This window comes from Ictalurus furcatus, chromosome 21, assembly GCF_023375685.1.
Source record: "Ictalurus furcatus strain D&B chromosome 21, Billie_1.0, whole genome shotgun sequence".
Lineage (NCBI taxonomy): Eukaryota > Metazoa > Chordata > Actinopteri > Siluriformes > Ictaluridae > Ictalurus > Ictalurus furcatus.
Window position 1 is genome coordinate 3,536,942 of NC_071275.1, and position 19,928 is coordinate 3,556,869.

General features: G+C 39.8%; 1 protein-coding gene across 1 annotated transcript in view; it reads left to right on the plus strand.

The window, feature by feature from the left end:
- Positions 1 to 19,928, plus strand: part of atg7 (ATG7 autophagy related 7 homolog (S. cerevisiae)) — a 117,193-nt gene that overhangs the window by 6,524 nt on the left and 90,741 nt on the right. Inside the window, exons 4-12 of the mRNA XM_053653617.1 lie at positions 468 to 585; positions 1,490 to 1,567; positions 1,650 to 1,766; positions 5,640 to 5,786; positions 9,136 to 9,224; positions 9,627 to 9,748; positions 12,427 to 12,517; positions 13,772 to 13,916; positions 16,244 to 16,402. Coding sequence (XP_053509592.1) covers positions 468 to 585; positions 1,490 to 1,567; positions 1,650 to 1,766; positions 5,640 to 5,786; positions 9,136 to 9,224; positions 9,627 to 9,748; positions 12,427 to 12,517; positions 13,772 to 13,916; positions 16,244 to 16,402 — 1,066 coding nt within the window. The remainder of the gene's footprint in view (positions 1 to 467; positions 586 to 1,489; positions 1,568 to 1,649; positions 1,767 to 5,639; positions 5,787 to 9,135; positions 9,225 to 9,626; positions 9,749 to 12,426; positions 12,518 to 13,771; positions 13,917 to 16,243; positions 16,403 to 19,928) is intronic.

Sequence of the window (19,928 nt, forward strand, 5' to 3'; positions counted from 1 at the left end):
TCCTTCTCATGTCTCCTCGTGCAACGTAAAGAATTTTGGCAGTTAGGCTGTTATGTAATAATTATGACGAGCCTGTACTATTGCTACATTTCCTGCTGTAGATTTATGGAACTTGTACCAAAATATACCATACATGCAGAGGACTTTCACTCTCAGCAATATTGAAATAAAATGTAAACTATGTGTGAAACCATGTCTGGAAAATGAATGGGATAAGATTCCCCAAATCAGGAGAAAAAAGTATGCCCCAATTTTTAAAAATAATATTTTTAGATTTTTATTATATCATGGTAATTGCTAGCTTTTATAGTATGGTCTGTGATATTTTATTAGTGTGATGGTTCTTGGCATGTTTTGAGTGATTGAAATGCTAACAGCATATTGATGAGAAATTCTAATAAAATACTGTATGTATAAACAACATCCTGCTTGATTACTGTACCTGAAATGAGTTTGTTCATGTGCAGTGATGGACCCACTCCAGCTTACTGCTGTGCTGCTAAGGGAACTCTGTACAACACCAACACGCTGGAAGCCTTTAAATCCACCGACAAGAAAGCACTTCTAGAAAAAGCAGCTAATGAGGTGGGGCCATTATCTAACTCTCAGTGTTTAAAGAGTCAGTCTGGATAAAAAGAGAAAAGACTTGTTTGTCCCGAGGTTTGCTTCTTCAATTCGCACCAATGTAACTAACAAGAGTCCAACCCATATTAGCAATCACACAGTCATCTCATAGACTGTTTTTGAAATGGCATTGAGAGGAACCAAAAAGGAAATCATTTGTTTCTGACACCGGATAGAAGTGCTGGAATGAGCACAGGATGGTCTTTATGTTTACAGCAGCAGTTCCTAGGTACAAATCTACAGTATCTTCTGAAGCAATGGTGAGAACTTAAACTGTTTTTGGGATGTGCAGTCTTTAGGGTATATATTTGGAAACATCAAAAATGGGTAAAAAGAAAAGACAAAATAGACCTGTATTAATGAATGAATTATATAAAAAAATCAATTTGGAATTGTATTACAATTAGAAGTTCTCCTTCAAATATGGGCAACACCTCAAAATGCCTAAATCTAGATGCTTGAGCAAAGTGACAACAAACTCTGATGAGGAAGAAAATGAAAATGATGAGTACTGTGTTTTTTTTTTGTTTTTTGTGGTCACTGTATGCTTCCCATATGTTTTAGCTCCAGTGCAAAATTAAAGAAGCAAACTTCAGTCACTATACATCTTGGCTGATTGACAACTTTTTGTTTAACGGTGATATTGTATAACATTAATTTTTGGCTGAAATGTTTCCTAAATTGTAACTGACTGATTAATATTGGGAAAAATTGGACCCAAAGTCAGTCAGCCTTAATTTAAGCTTAATGTTAGCCATTATTTAAAAAGAAACATACTTTCTCTACGTGATACAAGACCTAAACCATATTTTTGCACTACTTAAAACTGATATATCTGTTGAAACATGACTTATCATCTTCTCAGATTTGGACAGCCATACAGTCAGGTGCTGCAGTGGAAGACCCTTCAGTCCTGACCAAATTCATCATTTTGACATTTGCGGTATATATTTCATATATGAATACGTTATATGGACAATATGGAGTATCCTACTAGTTTCTCATCACTGATCAACCTTATTTAGGATCTGAAGAAATACCAGTTTTATTACTGGTTCTGCTTCCCTGCCCTCTGCTTCTTGGAAGGAATTCAGCTTGTGACGGATCCGGTGTTGCTAGAGCGGAAATTCTCCCCTCGGCAGGTGAGCTACACAATCCGATTACTGTTCCTAATTTTTGTTTGCCATGGCTGAAAATGTCCATTACACAAGACCCAAGGTAAGTTGCAATCTGTTTTTTTTTTTCAAGAGGAAGGTCTAAGGTTTAAGACTGTTTGTGTAAAATGGGATGGAAATAAAGGATGAGAGGTCAGTGCAATATGGTTTGTACTGAGGATGAACCCGCACACACACACGCAATGTTAATTAATTGTCTGGGACACACATCAGAACACATTGCAGTTCACGCTACGAACGTAATACATTTACATTACATTTACATTTATTCATTTAGCAGACGCTTTTATCCAAAGCGACTTACAAATGAGGAAATACAAGAAAGCCATGTATCAAGCAGAGAACAATACAAGTAGTGCTACCATACAAGATCATTAATTGAGTTCCAGAAGAAGCAAAGTGTGCAGAGTAGAGGTGTAAGTGCCAGAGAAGGCTCTTTTTTTTATAGGGGTTGGTTAGGAGTTCACGGAAGAGGTGGGTTTTTAGCTGTTTTTTGAAGATGTGAGGGATTCTGCAGTCCGGATTGAGGTTGGAAGTTCAATCCACCACTGAGGAACAGTTATTTTGAAGGTTCTTGAAAGGGACCTTGAGTCACACTGAGTGGGCTCTACTAAGTGTCGGTCGTTGATCGATCGCAGATTGCGTGAGGGAACGTAAGCCTTCAGGAGAGAGTTGAGGTAAGGGGGTGCTGTTCCAGACAAGGTCTTGTAGGTGAGCATCAAGGCCTTGAATTTGATGCGGGTGGCTACAGGAAGCCAGTGGAGGGAGATGAAGAGGGGTGTGAAATGGGTTCTCTTGGGCGGGTTGAAGATGAGGCGTGCTGCTGTATTCTAAATCATCTGAAGGGGTTTGATGGAGCTGGCTGAGAAGCCCGAGAGTAGTGACTTGCAGTAGTCCAGTTTTAAGATAACAAGAGCCTGGACTAGTATCTGTGTAGCCTGTTCGGTGAGGTAGGGTCTGATTTTCTTGATGTTGTACAGGATGAACCTACAGGACCATGCACTTGTTGAAATGTGGTCTGTAAAGGTCGAGCTGTCATCAAGAATCACCCCAAGGTTCCTGGCCATCCTGGTTGGCTTGAGTGTGGTTGAGCCGAGCTGTGCAGTAAGGTTGTGGTTGATTGAGGGACAGGCTGGGATGACGAGAAGCTCAGATTTTGCCAGGTTGAGTTCCGTCATCCAGACCGAGATGTCCGACAGGCAAGCAGAGATTCGTGCAGAGACGGTTGGATCGTCAGGCTGGAAGGACAAATAGAGCTGGGTGTCATCAGCATAGCAGTGGTATAAGAAGCCATGAGACTCAATCACCTGCCCTAGAGATGTAGTGTAGATAGAAAAGAGCTGACCCCTGAGCAGAAGTGACCCCTGAGGAACCCCAGTTTCAGAAATACCTCCCCTCCACTATACCTTGAAGGATCTGTCTGAGAGATAGGATTCCACCCAGCGCAGAGCCGTTCCGGTGATGCCCAGGCTGGAGAGAATTGACAGGAGGATCTGATGGTTCACAGTGTCGAAAGCAGCAGAGAGGTCCAGTAGGATGAGGACAGGTGATCTAGAGGTTGCTCTTGCTAGTCGTAAAGCTTCAGGAGGTTGTTCTGTATGAGAAAATTGGAGAGTTGATTAAAAACGACTCTTTCAAGGGTTTTGGAAAGAAAAGGGAGGAGGGAAACAGGTCTATAGTTGTTAACCGCAGCAGGGTTAAGTGATGGTTTTTTAATCAGTGGGATAATCCGGGCCTGCTTAAATGCTGTAGGGTATGTGTCAGTAGAGAAGGATGTGTTAAAGATGTGTGTGAGTGCAGGTAATATTGTGTGAGTAATGGACTGAAGAAGGTGAGAAGGGATAGGGTCAAGAGGACAGGTTGTGGGACGGCTAGAGAGGAGGAGTTTAGAGACCTCAGTCTCTGAGAGGGTAGAGAAGGAAGTCAGTTGGGAGTTACATGGAGGAGGAGCCGGTCTATGCGTGTCTGGGGTTGAGAACAGGTTCCTGATTGATGTAACCTTTATGGAGAAGAAAGTGGCAAAGTCATCTGCAGTGAGAGAGGTAGGGGAAGGGGGAGGAGGAGGACAGAGAAGAGAAGAGAAGAAAAGGTTTTGAAGAGAGTGCGGGTGTTGGGAGAACTGCCAATCTTCTCTCGGTAGTATGGGGCTTTAGCAGTGGAGATGCTATCGGAAAAAGAGGAGAGAAGTGTTTGATAATTGGTTAGGTCAGTCGGATCGTTAAATTTACGTCATTTCTTTCAGATGCTCTTTCAGATGCTCTTAATGTGTCCCAGAGCACGTCTGCAAGTTGTCTGAGTGATCTTATCTAAAGTTGCACTTGACCCTGTTCACACCTGTCCATGCTGTCCATGCTGTCTTCTACTTGCATTCGAGATGGGTACCAATTCTGAGAGATGAATGAGAGTGCAGAGAATGGGTAGGTGAAGTAACAGGGTCCAGTACAGTCAAGCTGAGGCATATAACATAAAAAGTCTACTGTTAATGAAACCAAGATAAATCATTTGGCAATATTATTCAACTCTACCTTACAAAAATGCTCCAGATCTGTCGAATAGTGAGGGAACCTTCTGTGCACACCCCTCTACAAGTCATTCCACAGGTTTTCAATAGGATTTATTTCTGGGCTTCGACTGGGCCATTTAAAAAAATGTTGATCTTTTTCTGAAGGCATCGCTTTGTTGACTCGGAGTTGTGCTTTGGGTCGTCATCATGCTCGAAGGTGAAAGTTTTCTTCATCTAAAGCTTTCAACCTGCAGATTTTGTGCCAACATAGATGGGATTTGGAGCTATTTATGATTCCCTCTATCCAGAATAGAGCCCCAGTCCCAGCTAAAGAGAAGCAGCTTTTATGTGTTATGCTGCCACCACCATGCTTCACCATAGGCATGGTGTTCTTTGGGTGATAAGTTTGATTTTGAGCCAAACATATCTTTTTATAATTATGCCCAAAAAGGTCTACCTTGGTCTCATCAGACTATAACACATTTGCCACATGGTTTGGTGTCAGTGTATGTGTATTATGGAAAAAATTTATGTGAGCATGGATTTTTTTTTCTGCAGAAACTTTGATATGTTTTTGTCTTGTCCTTTTGTCAATTTTGGAGAGACGTCCTGTTCTTGGTAATGTTGCTGCAGGGCCTGATTTTCAAATACAAAATGTAGTCAAAAACAGACACAGAGTCAGGTGATCGGCTAATCGGCAAAACAGGGCATGAAACAGAATCACAAAACCAGGAAAGAATGCACAGTTAACAAAGCCTCCAGACGTCTGGCAGATAAACATAGGATTATACGTCACTGTGTGTGTCTGCTGTGAAAGTGCTTAAATAGTGCGAGTGCAATGATCAATAATCGGTTGTGAGTGTGAGTGATGGGAGTTGTAGTCCATGTCGGCCATGTTTGTGGGCTGCTTTGTTCTCTGGGAAATGTAGTTCGACACTGATTACAGCATTGACATGACAATAGTGCGTGAGTGCAAACTGATATCGGGTATATACACGGATAGAAACAAAACTGCAAAGTTATCTGTAACATTTTAGACCCATGTTTTCAGCTCTTGATGACACGAGCAAGTAAATTGTTCAAGCACAGGCCAGTTATTAACTAATGCAACTGAAAGAGTGTTTGAGAAGTTGCCAACCTCCATCACTGGTAATGTGAAATATCAAATTGTATATTTAATACAGGAGCTGTTGTCCTATTGTAGCAGTAAATACTTATGACACACCAGTCAGATTGTTAATAAATTAATAAATAAGTTAATAAACATATAACTCTAAGCTAAAAAATGATGCTATACATTTTTCTTATCCTCATTTATTTATTCTTTTTCTTTTCAGGTGTCTGCTTTTCAAGCAGCCTACGATGAGTTATGTTCAGCGAGTGGAGCCACAGCTGTGCCGTATTTCCTTGTGAAGTATTCTGAGGAGAACGTTGAAGTGGCTCTGCTGAAAGACTGGGGTTCATTCTTCACAGATCTAAAGAAGGTACAATTGAGACTGAAGATCTGGCCCGTACAGGTGGCCTATTGAAAACCACTGAACCACTATCAACAATTACGTAAAGTGCACTCTGGGAACAGATTGACTGAAATAGACTCTTAACCAGTCTTGAGAGAGGGAGTGTCTGTCTGCCTGCCTGCCTGCCTGCCTGCCTGCCTGCCTGCCTGCCTGTCTGCCTGCCTGCCTGTCTGCCTGCCTGCCTGTCTGCCTGCCTGTCTGCCTGCCTGTCTGCCTGCCTGTCTGTCTGTCTGTCTGTCTGTCTGTCTGTCGGTTTCTTTCAACCACAACATTAAATCTAACCATAAAATGTGCGACGCCATTCATTAATAAAACAAAAAATTTTAGTCATTGGCTGATTGCTGTGGTTATACAAAAATAATACACCGTTTTATTATGGATTTATAATATGTAATATATTATGGAGTTCCACAGTGTATTATGGATTTTTCAGTAGAACCAACAATGGCAGCACCACTAATGGTCTTAAGTAAAAATATGCAGAATGGTATGAAGAAGAGACTGGAGCTGAATTCTTTCGAATCCAGGCTTTAAAGGGTCCTGAAACCTCCCTCTTTCAGCTCAAGTCTACCTCTCAATGTTTTTGAAAAATGCAGCTTGAATGGGCGTGGATGGCTGTGCGAAAGAACGGAGGGGGAGGGGGCGTGTCAGGGAAAGGCAGGAGAGGAAGGGGGGGGGGCGAGTCTTCAGAACACTCACAGTAAAGATGGATAGTTACAAAGTTTGTAGATGAGACAGCGGACTTTTCTCCTCCTGAATCCCCAGGGCTAAATGGAGACACAATAGATAGCAGTGCAGGTCCTCTGCCCTATCCATTAACCCCTGGCATGACTATGGAGGAAAACATAAAATAAAACCGGAGGCAGCGCAGATGGGAGAAGCGTCGGAATGGTAGCTTGCTAATAGATTCTAGCTTTTCACAAATAAAAAGGCGAAGACTCTTCCCTTCAACACGGACTCTCGGTGCATAGTTTTCCACGCGAAGGCCCACGGAGCTTTAGGCGGTTTAATCAGCTCAAAATGCAAGTAAAACTGTCATGGTTAAAATTGGACACTCATTTGAAGAGATAGAAAAGTCCTCGGGACTTAGTACCGCATCGTCGTGTAGACGCAAACTGCTTTCATGAGCAAGTCCACCTTTCTCCAATTCTCATAGCTCTCCTGAATAAACACACTCGGACTCTTACACCACTGAAACAAACACCTCCGACCCATTTGAACGCCTCGCTCATCTACTACATCTGTAGGAAAGCACCGCGTGCTGTCACGAATAATTAAGAGACAGCATCTTCTCATAGGATAAGAACACACAAGCTCATGAATAATTATGAGACACCGACACATCAACGAAGTACTATTGTACATTACCATGTCTCTGCCTGTGACGTGTGACAGGATGGGATTTTAAACCAGGAAGATCTAAAAAGCTCAGAATTAACCAGTTTTCTCCTACAGTTCAAATGAACAGATGCTAAGATTGTCTTTTACGATGTACGATACGAACACCTCTGTTAAAATCTCAGAAAATGTAGTTTAGTGTTTCATGACGCTTTAAATTCACGCAGCCAATCACTGACCGTTATATCAAGTGATTACACTTGGTGAATTGCCGTGTGGATGGTGTGTATTGGGACATGTCATCCACAGTGATTGAGAAGGCAGGAATGAAGTACAATAGCAGGTGTAATAAACATGAACAAGGTGGATGACTTTTCTCAATTACTGATTCTCAAAATGCCTACGGAGGAGAAACTAGAAGTCAATAGACTAAGCAAAGATCAAAATCCAATCAAAGTACCAATTGCGCAAAGGGACATACAACAGAATCGTGTGTTTTGTGTGGTTTGAACGAAAAAGTGCCAGAAAAAACTGCAAGTGCCACTTTTCTGTGTACTATGTTTGTTTTCAGAATTGACATGGTATGATTATGGACACTAAAAAATAGGAAGGATGGTGATGGTGTTGACATGGTACTGCCTATCTGTCCTTTATCATCTATTTAAATATACAGCAACTCTCCAACTTTGGGGATCATATTAAAGTTCCATAAATATTTCGACACTGACAAATTGCTATTTTAGTTAGGTATATTGGATATACCGCAGTATACTGAATTCGAAATGAAGTAATATTAAATTATATAATGAACGCAAAGTGCAAACGTTACCAAATACACCAACCAGAATGGTGTTCCTCCCTTTTTAAGGGACCAAAAGTAATTAAAAAAACTGACACGATCATAAATTGTCATTTTTAATACTTAGTTGGAAATCCTCTGAGACCCATAGACACCCACAGACATCACCAGACGCTCGGTTTCTTCTCTGTTGATGCTCTGCCAGGACTTTACTGCAGTTATCTTGAGTTTTTCGTTTCTGTTTGTTCTTGGGGCGTTTTGCATTCAGCTCGTGAAATACGTGCTCAATAGGATTCAGGTCAGCTGATTGACTTGGCCAAACAACACTTCAGAATTCATCCTGCTGCTTTTGTCAGCAGACACATCATCAATAAATACAAGGGAACAAGCTCTGTTGGTAGCCATACATGCCCATGCCATAAAATGAGATGGAATGCTTCAGATAATGAGCTGTTCTTTCCTTTCTCCGTACTCTTCTCTGGCCTTCATTCTGGTACAGGTTGATCTTTGTTTCATCTCTCCATAGGATGTTGTTCCAGAACTATACAGGCTTTTCTTTCTTTGTCTTTCTTTCTTCCTTTTTTTTGTTTTTATTTAGTATTTTGGAACTCTGGCTTCCTTTATTTATTTATTTTTTTAAAATGGTTTATCATGTGGTACACCCTCTGTATTTGCTCTGGTGTAGGCTTCTCTTCAGTGTTGACTTTGACCCACATATGCTTTTGGTGTTCCCGAGCTCACTCAGTAGTTCAGTAGTTGATTTGGCCACATCTAATGTTTTTGCTATCTCTCTGATGGGTTTGTTTTGATTTTCGAGCCTGATGATGGCTTGCTTCGCTGGCAGTAATAGATTTCTGGACTTCATATTGAGAGTTAACAGCAACGGATTCCAAATATGAACTGCCACACTTGAAGTCAACTCCACCCTTCTCCCGATTGGCCTGTGAAAGCTTGAAATGCTGCACTTCACATAGCTCATATTCATTCTTTAATTTCAACTCCAATATACTGTGTTACGCTACTAAAATAACAATCATTTTGACAATCTCTACATATTTTTGGACATGACTATATCTTCAGCTTGAATATTGCACATTAGTTGAACTGGTTTGCAAACACTGTAAGGTTTTGTGTTTGTGAAATCTGCTCCTAACTTGTGTTTCCCGACTTGTTTTGAAGGTAACCGTGGGTGTCTATGACCCATGCACGCTGCCTCAACATCCTGGCTGGCCTCTTCGTAATTTTCTGATCCTCCTCGCCAGTAAATGGTGAATTCACACCATAACACTTCACAACATGTCATAACACATCCCACTGGCAGTATCGTTTATATCAACAAATCCTCACTACATTCCAGAACGCTGTTCAGTTTTAGCGAAGTACAAGAAATTTCATGCATACTGTATATCTATACCGAATATTACAGTTCCGCTATAAAAGAAGCCTTACATAGCAGTGCGTTTGCACATTAATTAATAAGACATCGATTGAGAGTTGTGTGTTTATAACAGATAAGACCGTGAGTCCATGGCTGTTTACACGTGGAGTCAAAGCTTGTGCCATAAATATATCCAACTCACTAACAATATAGTAATTCGTCTGTGCTGCGGTGTACTTAATGATGCTGCTGTAACCATGTGTTTGTGTGTGTGTCTGTATATATTTTGTAGGAGTTCACAGCTGGACGTGCTTGAAATTGTGTGCTTTAGAGACAGGACACTCCAGGGATGTCGCTCAGTGCAGCACAGCCTTGTTTTTGAGGTCAGGCTTCCCAGTCTGTCCGTGTCTGCAGGTAATCTTCCTTCACTGCTGTAACACCCGCACACATGGTGCACACTTGAAATGTTAATACAGGTTTCTGAACTACCTCGACAGAAAGGTTAAGCCTTTGTTGGATGCCATGAGCCATGGAGGTAACATCTGAGACTTTAAAAAGTGTTGCAACTTTTTAAAAAAATAAAATGAATAAAAATTCAACACCAAACCAAGCCAAAAAGTCCCTTATCCTTTAAGGCTTTTTAAAAGAGCCAATTCTCAATCTGTCCCTACTATAAAAGTCTTTTAAAGAAAATCTGTGAAGCAGTGCTTTCAGAAGTACATTTTTTTTTACATATATCAGATAGTTTACTTTTGATTTATCGAATCTGATCGTTTAGAGCAGTGGTTTTCAAAGTGGGGGCCGTGACACCCTTGGGGGCCGCCAGGGGGCGCCCTGGGGGCCTCAACAATTTGGTCTGAAAAATAAATTCTCACTCTCAGACAACCACACACCCACAATCAATTCCTAATGTAATGTAAAGATGCAAGATGTAATTATTAATTAAAAAAAGGGGGGGGGTATCTTCAGAAGTCTGTATTTTTAATGTGTTTTAAAGACATCTTGCAAAAGGGGGGCCTCGGTCAAATGTTAATGCCATTTGGGGGTGGGGGGGGGAGTTTGGGAACCCCTGGTTTAGAGATCGTTGATTCTTTTTCTTTGACAGCAGCTCTGACAGTAGTGCTGACTCTAATTCAAAACACAGGTTTATATGCTGTAAATACACTTTTTCTAATACGCTATTGTTTGTATAGCTAATTCACAGCAATCTCCACCATGATCTAAGGCTAATGTTATGAATTTAAAAATGCTTGCTATTTAACAAAGAAAAAACAAATAATAATTGATATGGTGAAAGTTTTCCATCAATTTGGAATAAACGTCTCCTTACAGAAGAGTATCGGGCGCCGGTGCTTTGTAGTGGTTCATAAGGGGATGGACTTTGCTCTTGCTGGTTTTTTGGGAACATGACAAGCTGTGTTTTTTGTATTATTACCTTCAGGAGAGGGGAAAAAAAGTGAGGCCGGTGGTGAAGGAACGTCTGTTCGTAACTGCTATAACGTAGGCGATAACTTGTCTTGTGGACGTTCCGTAACATTAAATGTAGCTATAAACGGATAAAATACATGATGTGTTGTTTATTAATAAATAATAACTTTGGCAAAAATTGCTGTAGTATTCGCAGAATTCAAACATTTTATGATGGGAAAATAATTAACTGGTTAGTCCGAGGAGTTGAGAGAACCCAGAGAAATTGGATTAGATTATCAGTAGGTAGTAATCAACACAGCAGGAAGTTCAATGGCATATGCAAATCTTAATCTGTTTTATTTGTCATTTTAATGCAAGATTATTATTGTTAATCATTGTGGACTTGTTTAAAGCTCATCTGTACCAAACTAGATAAACCTTTACACGTAAACCTTCTATGAATTACACCTCTATGACCTCTGTTATAAAGGAAGATGTCTCAAGACAGCTAGTGGATTTTTTTTTTTTTTTTTTTTTTTGCACCTACATGGCCTTTGAATCATCTGAGTACCTACAAGTAAGAACCAAGATTACCTGAAATGAAAACAGGAATTGTCTTCTTGTTTAAAAAGCCCAGCCTTGCCTTCAAAAGCTCAGCAAATCCTGTTCTGTTTTCTGACAGAAAGCACTCTATCAACCGTAGCCGTTTTTGTCGGTTGCTATATTACATTCAAGGTGGAACCAGATCTGATGTTATTTATCGGTTTATTTTTATTTACATCACAAAAACCTAATCTGCAATTTTTACAGGGGAGTGTATATTTTTAATATCCACTGTATGTACAGTACCTGACCATCACACCCATATGTGGTTCTTCCCTAAATCCCTAAATTGTTGCTACAAAGTTGGAAGCACACATTGTACACAGTGTCTTTGTATGCTGTAGGATTACAATTTCCCTTTGCTGGAACTAAGAGGCCAAAAGCAGTTCCGGCATGACAGTGCCCCTGTGCACAAAGTGAGGTCCATGAGGACATGGCTTCCTAAGCTTGGACTGGAAGAACTCGAGTGTCCTACACACACAACCCTGACCTCAACCCCACTGAACACCTTTGGGATGAATTGGCTTGCAGACTGTGTGCCAGACCTCATCACCCAATATCAGTGCCTTTCCTCACTAATACTCTTGTGGATGAATGGACAATTCCCTACAGCCACGCTCCAAAATCATGTATAAAGCCTTCCCAGAAGAGTGGAAGAGTGTAAATCTGGAATGGAAAGCACATATGAGTGTGATTATCAGGTGTCCACAAACTTTTGGCGATGTAGTGCAATTCCAGTACTTGTTAGTGCCAGTGAAAAACAAAAGACGCTAATATTATTATCCAAACAGGTCTTTGTTAATCGACTGCATTTAGGGTATGAGGATTATTGTGTACATTTTAGATTTTACTCTGAACTGTTCCTTTAAATTTGGAATTAGCCAGAGCTTTTTTTTTTCTTTCTGCCCTAATGTCAAAATAAGATTTTATACATTTTTGTTGGTTATGTTGCTTTCTCTAAAAGACTTTTGCACAACTGAAAATTGACCATTGAATTGATTTTACCACTAGCAGCTAAAAAAGAATTGATTTAGCAATGAAGGCAGTCCGTAATTACTACAGTATTTTGTCTTTCAAAGCTTGTCCAAAGAGTGTGGGCTGGGAGAAGAACCCCAAAGGAGCAATGGGACCTAGAAGTGTCAATCTCAGTGAATGCATGGACCCAAAAAGGTATTGTACAATAATTAGTGTATATTTAATTATCAATTATATTGTCATTACTGTCTTGAACCCTATTTGGATTGTATTGGTTTTTACATGCGGAGGTGGAGTAATGTAATTAACGTGGGAGTATGTGTGGGATTTTATTATAAATTATTTATATATATATATATTTTTTTATGGTGTGCACATGTATGCATCTGGAAAGATTAAGGTGTATTTTCCCACCTATGACTAAGCAGTAGAAATAACTCCAGGTAGTTTACATTCTGTCCAAATTCACATGTCAGTAAAGGTTCCTATGTATCCTATGGGAAAAGAGGTTTTTTCTAGCATATTGAGTTCCAAGGAAAAGCCTTTGAACAGTCATGTGACCTAATATTGATCAACATGTGCAGCCGCAAGTCCTTCAGAAAGCGCTCAAAGTCAAAGCAATTAGTTTGTATTAAAATGAGATGTATGTAGTACACATGAAATTTACATCATGAACACATTCACATCTCTATTTATTATACAGAGATTGCTTATTGTGTGCAAATTGATCATAATTACTAGAAATATCTTCTGGCAACTTCACATAATGGACATAGACTGATATGCTGCGTAATATGCTGTTGGTACTTGAAGTGCCATCAAAACAGCTCTGACCTGCCGAGGCATGGACTCTGCAATAACGTTGAAGGTGCACTCTGGTATCTGGGACCAAGATGTTAGCAGCAGATCCATTAAGTCCAGTAAGTTGCGAGGTGGAGCTGCAGGTTCCTCAAACCATCAAACACTTGTGGCAGGGTGCATTATCCTGCTGAAAGAGGCTGCTGGCATCTGGGAATAGTATCGCCATGAAAGGTGTCCATCTGACGTCCACATGAACGGCCGGACCCAGGGTTTCTCGGCAGAATATTGGCTTGTGAGCCCAACACCATGTAGCTGGTTCCTCAGAACACTGTCTATAGGTTCTCACGGCTACTGATCAGGACCACCCCACAAGCCTTGCTGTTTTAGAGGTACTCTGAGTCAAGCCCATAAGGATTTAACCTTTGTCAAAGTCGCTCAGGTCTTAACGCCTGCTCAGTTAACTGTTTGCGTACCGTCTATTCCAGACCTTGATATGAGATAATCAACATTATTCCTTTCGTCTGAGAGTCATTGTCATTCTGGCTCATTGTAGCATGTCCAGAAAATTTATCCCAAACAAATAGTAGTATAGAGTCAGTATGTGTCGGGAAAATTTTGTGTGTGTGTGTGTGTGTGTGTGTGTCTCAGACTTGCAGAATCATCAGTCGATCTTAATCTGAAGTTGATGCGCTGGCGGCTCGTCCCCTCTCTGGATTTGGATAAAGTTGTGTCCACGAAGTGTCTCTTGCTTGGAGCTGGTACACTGGGCTGCAATGTAGCAAGGACACTCATGGTGAGAGAGTTAGTTTAATTTAATGCTGCTCAACAAAATTCTTGTGCTTTATGTAAAGACAAAATAATAAATATCTAACATAAAGAGCGACATTTTAATATTTTAAATGCCTTTTTTTTGTGTCAGACTCAGCTTTCTTTATAGACTCACAATTACAATATACAGTCAACTTTATAACCGTTTGCACCTTTGGCAAATATTTTTAACAAAGCCACATGTCACAGTCATTGGCACTCCTGCATTTACTACTTCGTGTGATCTCCGTTTGCCAACATAGCAGCACTGAACACAGATTCTCTCCAGATCCTCCATGGTCTAAAGGTCTGTCTTGTAGACTCTTTACTTCAGCTTTTGGACAGGGGACTGAAATGTCAGAAGCTGGATTCTGTTTTCATTGAAACATTTTTGTGCGGACAAACCATAAAACCCAGTTCTAGTCAAAGTACAATAGTATAGGAACCTCCAGAGTTTCCTTAAGAATTCCTAAACGCTCGTCTGATTTAAAAAATAAAAAGGGAGCATGCTTAAAATGCACTTTGTTCATATATTCGCTTCATTTAAAGAGTAGATTTCTCTCATGTTTTCGGCGTGAGATTAAGCTAATTAACCCCGAAGACTTATCATTTCATAATCTTTTTTTACCCATCTTTTACCAGTAACAGATGCTGTAATTCTGGAGCTGACTGCATGTTGTATAGACATTAACAGAAGATTCAAGCACTACATCATGGACTTTGCTGTTAACACTGGGTCTGAATTGTATCCGAGACATCACTGTATACAAATGCCACTGTAATATACAAATCGATTCAAACGATCTGAATCATGAATATCTGACTCAGTGCAGCCAGTTATGCGTGATAATAACTTAAACACGTTTGAAATTCCACTGACAAATCTCTGCACAGTTGTCTTGTTAAGTAAAGAGAATAACCCGGGCTACTTCAGTGAACCTACATGTACAGCAGCAGAGATATATGATACACATGATACATGACGTGGTTCACGAATATGTTATCTGATCCCTCATATGCTTTCTTTTATAATAGTACAAAAAATATAACGTAAACTAGGCCTTTCATGATAACTCCTTTTTGTTGGAAGATATATTGTCCCAGAAATAATTGCAATAAACTATTATTGTCATTTTAAGACTATTTTATGCCACTGATATAATGGTAATATAATAGCATAATAATATAAGTACGCCCTTTCAAAAAGCAATGAACTTTTAATTCTTAAGAATATTCGGACATTGGAATTGGAGTGTCACAAAAGTTATGTCCTATTTATGTCATGTCATAATATTTATTCATTTTTGTTCATTTTACTCGGACTAAAATGGCATCGGATATCAGTCAGCGGCATTTGAGATCAAACAAAATATTCACACATTTTACAAATTAACTTAAACAATGTGAAAACTGCCCTTGTCGTGAAAATCTGATCTCCTGAAATAATCTCATTACAGTGCGTACACTACTGTAGTACAATATAGTGAATTCTTTACGCGTTAGTTATCCATTGTCCGTGTTTTAGCGTGTTAATACGGAAAGAGCGTATTCACGTGATTTACCGTTCTACCTCGCGCTGTACATTCATGTCATTTTGCGCAGAAGCGAGTTATATTACATTTATGTTGTGTATATGTCTGATTAATCTCATGTGTATAGGATGTGTTTGGGTGAGTTAATTAACCCAGCTTCAGCTCATTCAGTTTAAGCGGCTCGATCCCCGACATTATCGACTACCACTGGATTGTTTGAAACACTACAACTATTCTTTCTTGATTTTTCTTCTTCAGAAAACATTGTCCGTGCATTATTGATATCTCGCGTGTCATTTTTTTTTCCGACTGTGTGTTTTAATTCAAATCGGTGCTAGTGCTGCTACACATCTTAAATTCGAATGCACACAGTTTTTGCAATCGCATGTGCATTTTTATCTTAAAATTCGACGGATACTTGAAGTCGGAAATTTTAATTTGACAGCCCCGGAGCAGACGAGAGAGTACAGAAATGGTTACAATGTTGGTGATATTCATTCTCATGTAAACAAACACGCTCGTAAACGCAATGGGCGATATCGAGATCGGCAAAAATGACCGTGGTCATGTCCATATATCGCACAGTAAGTTAACGTAATTATCTTGATAGAGCTTTTGCTAGCCTGAATAGAAGTCTGTTATGGCCTGTGCCTTTTAAGATAATGATGGCAAGACCTTAATGCAGTTCCTACACAAAAGCATATCATCTAATATGCATCCTTATAAACCACTATATGTTTCTGATCAGCTAGAGATGTTCTGACTTTTATCTTCTCTCTAGGGTTGGGGAGTGAGACACATCACATTTGTGGACAATGCAAAGGTCTCCTACTCGAACCCAGTGCGTCAGGCTCTCTATGAGTTTGAGGACTGCCTGAGTGGAGGGAAAACTAAAGCCTTGGCTGCAGTGGATAGATTAAAGAAGATCTTCCCCGGTGTGGTGAGGCAATTTAAATACTTATTTTCTGTCCAGCGTTTCATTTCAGCTAATGCACATTTCAAATGTCCCCTGATGCCTTGTTTGGCCAGGCTTTGCCTTTCTAACTGCCTTCAGGCATTTTCTTCCCCTCTTAGTACTTTGTCTAGATTTCCCAGTTAATGCAGTGCGCTCCAGAATTATTGATGCTCTTGAGTGAATGAGTGGAAATGAATATATAAAGAGAATAACACATGCAATAAGTTGATGAGCAGAAACTCATACAGTTAATACATTTTGTGATGCCTGCTCTTTCGAGGGATCTTGGTCCACATCTCCCTTGCAGAACATTTGAAGCTCCTTTATATTCTTAGCTTTGTGCATGTGGATTTTCCCGTTGATTTCAGATACAGGTTTGTAGTCACGTTCAAATCCAGGGATCGAGACGATCATTGATTTGGAAGTATGATTGGCTCATCAACTTATTGAAATCTCGGTCTGTGTCCGAGTCTGAACCTCCCGGCAGAGGCGTCCAGGTTTTAGGCTGAAATCTCCTGGTACTTAGCAGAATTCATGATGTCATCAGTCTTCACAAGAACCCCTGAACCATCAGCCGCAAAACATCCCCAAAGCATCGCTGATCCACCAGCAGATCCTTGTATGAAGTCCCCTTTTGTGTCTGAACATGCTGACGGTGTGCATGACCAAAAGGTCTGATTTCGGGTTTGATTTGGCCACAACATTTGAGGCTCCTTTCTTGGAACGCTTCCAAACAGCTTCTTATGACGGTAGGAATTTTAAGGCACCTTTTGGACCCATAAATCTACCAAGGTTAAGGCCACTTAATACCGTTCCACCATATTAAAACGGACAAAGTCTAAAAACTTTTAGACGCAACTTCATCAATCTTTTTTTTTTTTTTTTTTTTTCCAGTCCGTGCTGCAACACACTCGGTCATAACTGTGTTCTCAGTTTTACTGCATAAATTAGATCCTGTGTAATTTTGTTGCCAAGCAACAAGGCCATTTCCTGTGTGTCAGCAGCATACTTGTGTCCCTATGCATAATCAATGCAACGGCGATGAAACACTACTGGTGGGACTGCGATTCTGAGCCAGGCTTTGTGTAGGAATGTTGTTTACGTCTCAGAGTTTTCATTTCCTCTTCCAACAATTCAGTCGTCTACTTTGTCCGCCTCTCTCATATGACTCCATCTGTTCAACCACCATTTCATCAAGCTCCTCTTCTCCTGAAGCCTCATACTTATTCACGCTCAACAGCTTTTAGAAGATGTCAAACTGGAAGCCAATACATTTTGGAGTGGGGGAAACAAATGGTGTGTGTGTGTGTGTGTGTGTGTGTGTGTGTGTGTGTGTGTGTGTGTGTGTGTGTGTGTGTGTGTAAGGACCAAAGAAGTCTAATACTCACAAAAAAGTTAAGTTGCCCTGAAGAATAATTTATGCGGATTGTATATGTTGCAATAATGTATGTTTCTGCCTCTAAAACAGCACTTCAGAGCCTCCTTCTGGTCTGGTTTAGTTTATTATTTATCCTGTTAGTGTTGCCTGGTGTATTGTTTTCTATACCGGAACCTTTGCAGTGTAAATCCCTCCGTCAGGTGTAGAAAACACATGCCTGGAAATGCGTCCTAACCAACAAGCCCGCATGCTCAGTGCCAAAATGTTCACTTTAAAAGTACCTGTTTGCCAGATCAATACCTCTCTAGTTGTACAAATTTCTGCTAGCAAAGCTGAGATCTTCAAACTGGTGTTAGTTCTAATTGTTACTGTAACAGATTTTTTTGTGTTGCAGTTCATTTTCTGTGTCCGTGTTATGCATGTATTCCTAATAAACAAACAAACAATCAAATAAATGAATAAACTAATGATATCATTTATATCGATATTCATATCGATATCATTATATCGATTTACATAGCAATATTACTTTTTACATTTTTGAAATTATGCAGAATGTATGTGGACACCCCAAAATTAAAGTCACCCCGAACTTGAAAGTGTATTTATAATCAATCCTTTTGGGAAGATTAATGAGTTAATGTTAAAATTGTCATTGCACCTTTGACACAAAGTTATTGTGTCAAAAAAATATCACGGGCAATCATGTTCCGGTATGTAAATACAGGCTGTGAAGCAATGAGAAGTAGGGGTGTGACGATACACTGCAGTCATGATTCCATTCAATTCCATTCACGGTACTGGCTTCACGATTTTGATTCGATTCGCTTCTTTTGGAATATTTTGAATTAAGCAAAATTACGACTCAAAAGACTCTGAAAAGAAGAGAGATTTCTAAATTTCGGAATTATTAAACGGTGCAAAACAATGTGCATTTTTGGCTGTATAAAACAAACAAAAAAAATGTGCATGAACAGAGGTTTAAAATTGTAAATAAAATGAAATAAAAGGTTCACATACAGGTTCACCATATGTTAATAATAAATAAATATGTAAATTCTCCCAAAATTTTCGAGCAACTAAACAATGTCTGACTGAAACATAGAAGAAATGGAGCTCCAAAGTAGGCTAAAATGCCTGATTTCCGTGAACTTTGGTGTAGGTCGAAAGCTTTTTAACACTTATGTGTACTCATATAACGCATAAAAGGTGTTGGTCTTTGCAATCCGGAGCTATCGGGCTATGAGACGTCACAAGTGCAGATCTCGCAGACATGCAATCACGTGACCAGCATGCTGTCTATATATTTTAGCACTATGGGTTGCACAGAGTAGGACCTCCTGGTGTTCAAAGAGTGCAGCTGCATTACATCCATAATTCTTGAATTCAGTGATGTGAATTGTACATTTCCCCAATGCACAGCATCACATTTTGGCATGGTGTCACGATGTACTGTGACACCTCTACTGAAAAGGGTATGTAGTATTACGGGGGTTTCTAACTTGCATATTCATTGAATCAGGGGTTTTTGATGAGGTAAATGTGTAAGCACTTCTGAACTCCATGCCCAAGAGGGTTAAGGCAGTGCTGGAAAATAATGGTGGCCACACAAAATATTGACACACTGGGCCCAATTTGGACATTTTCCCTTAGGGGTGTACTCACTTTTGTTGCCAGCGGTTTAGACATTAATGGCTGTGTGTTGAGTTATTTTGAGGGGACAGCAAATTTACACTGTTACACAAGCTGTACACTCACTACTTTACACTGTAGCAAAGTGTCATTTCTTCAGTGTTGTCACATGAAAAGATATCATCACATATTTACAAAAATGTGAGGGGTGTACTCACTTTTGTTGCCAGCGGTTTAGACATTAATGGCTGTGTGTTGAGTTATTTTGAGGGGACAGCAAATTTACACTGTTACACAAGCTGTACACTCACTACTTTACATTGTAGCTAAGTGTCATTTCTTCAGTGTTGTCACATGAAAAGATATCATCACATATTTACAAAAATGTGAGGGGTGTACTCACTTTTGTGAGATACTGTGTGTATATATATAAAAACATGTCAACTTTTTCACGTCTTCTGAGTTTACAGGTCTGTTTAAAATATTACAAATGATTACATG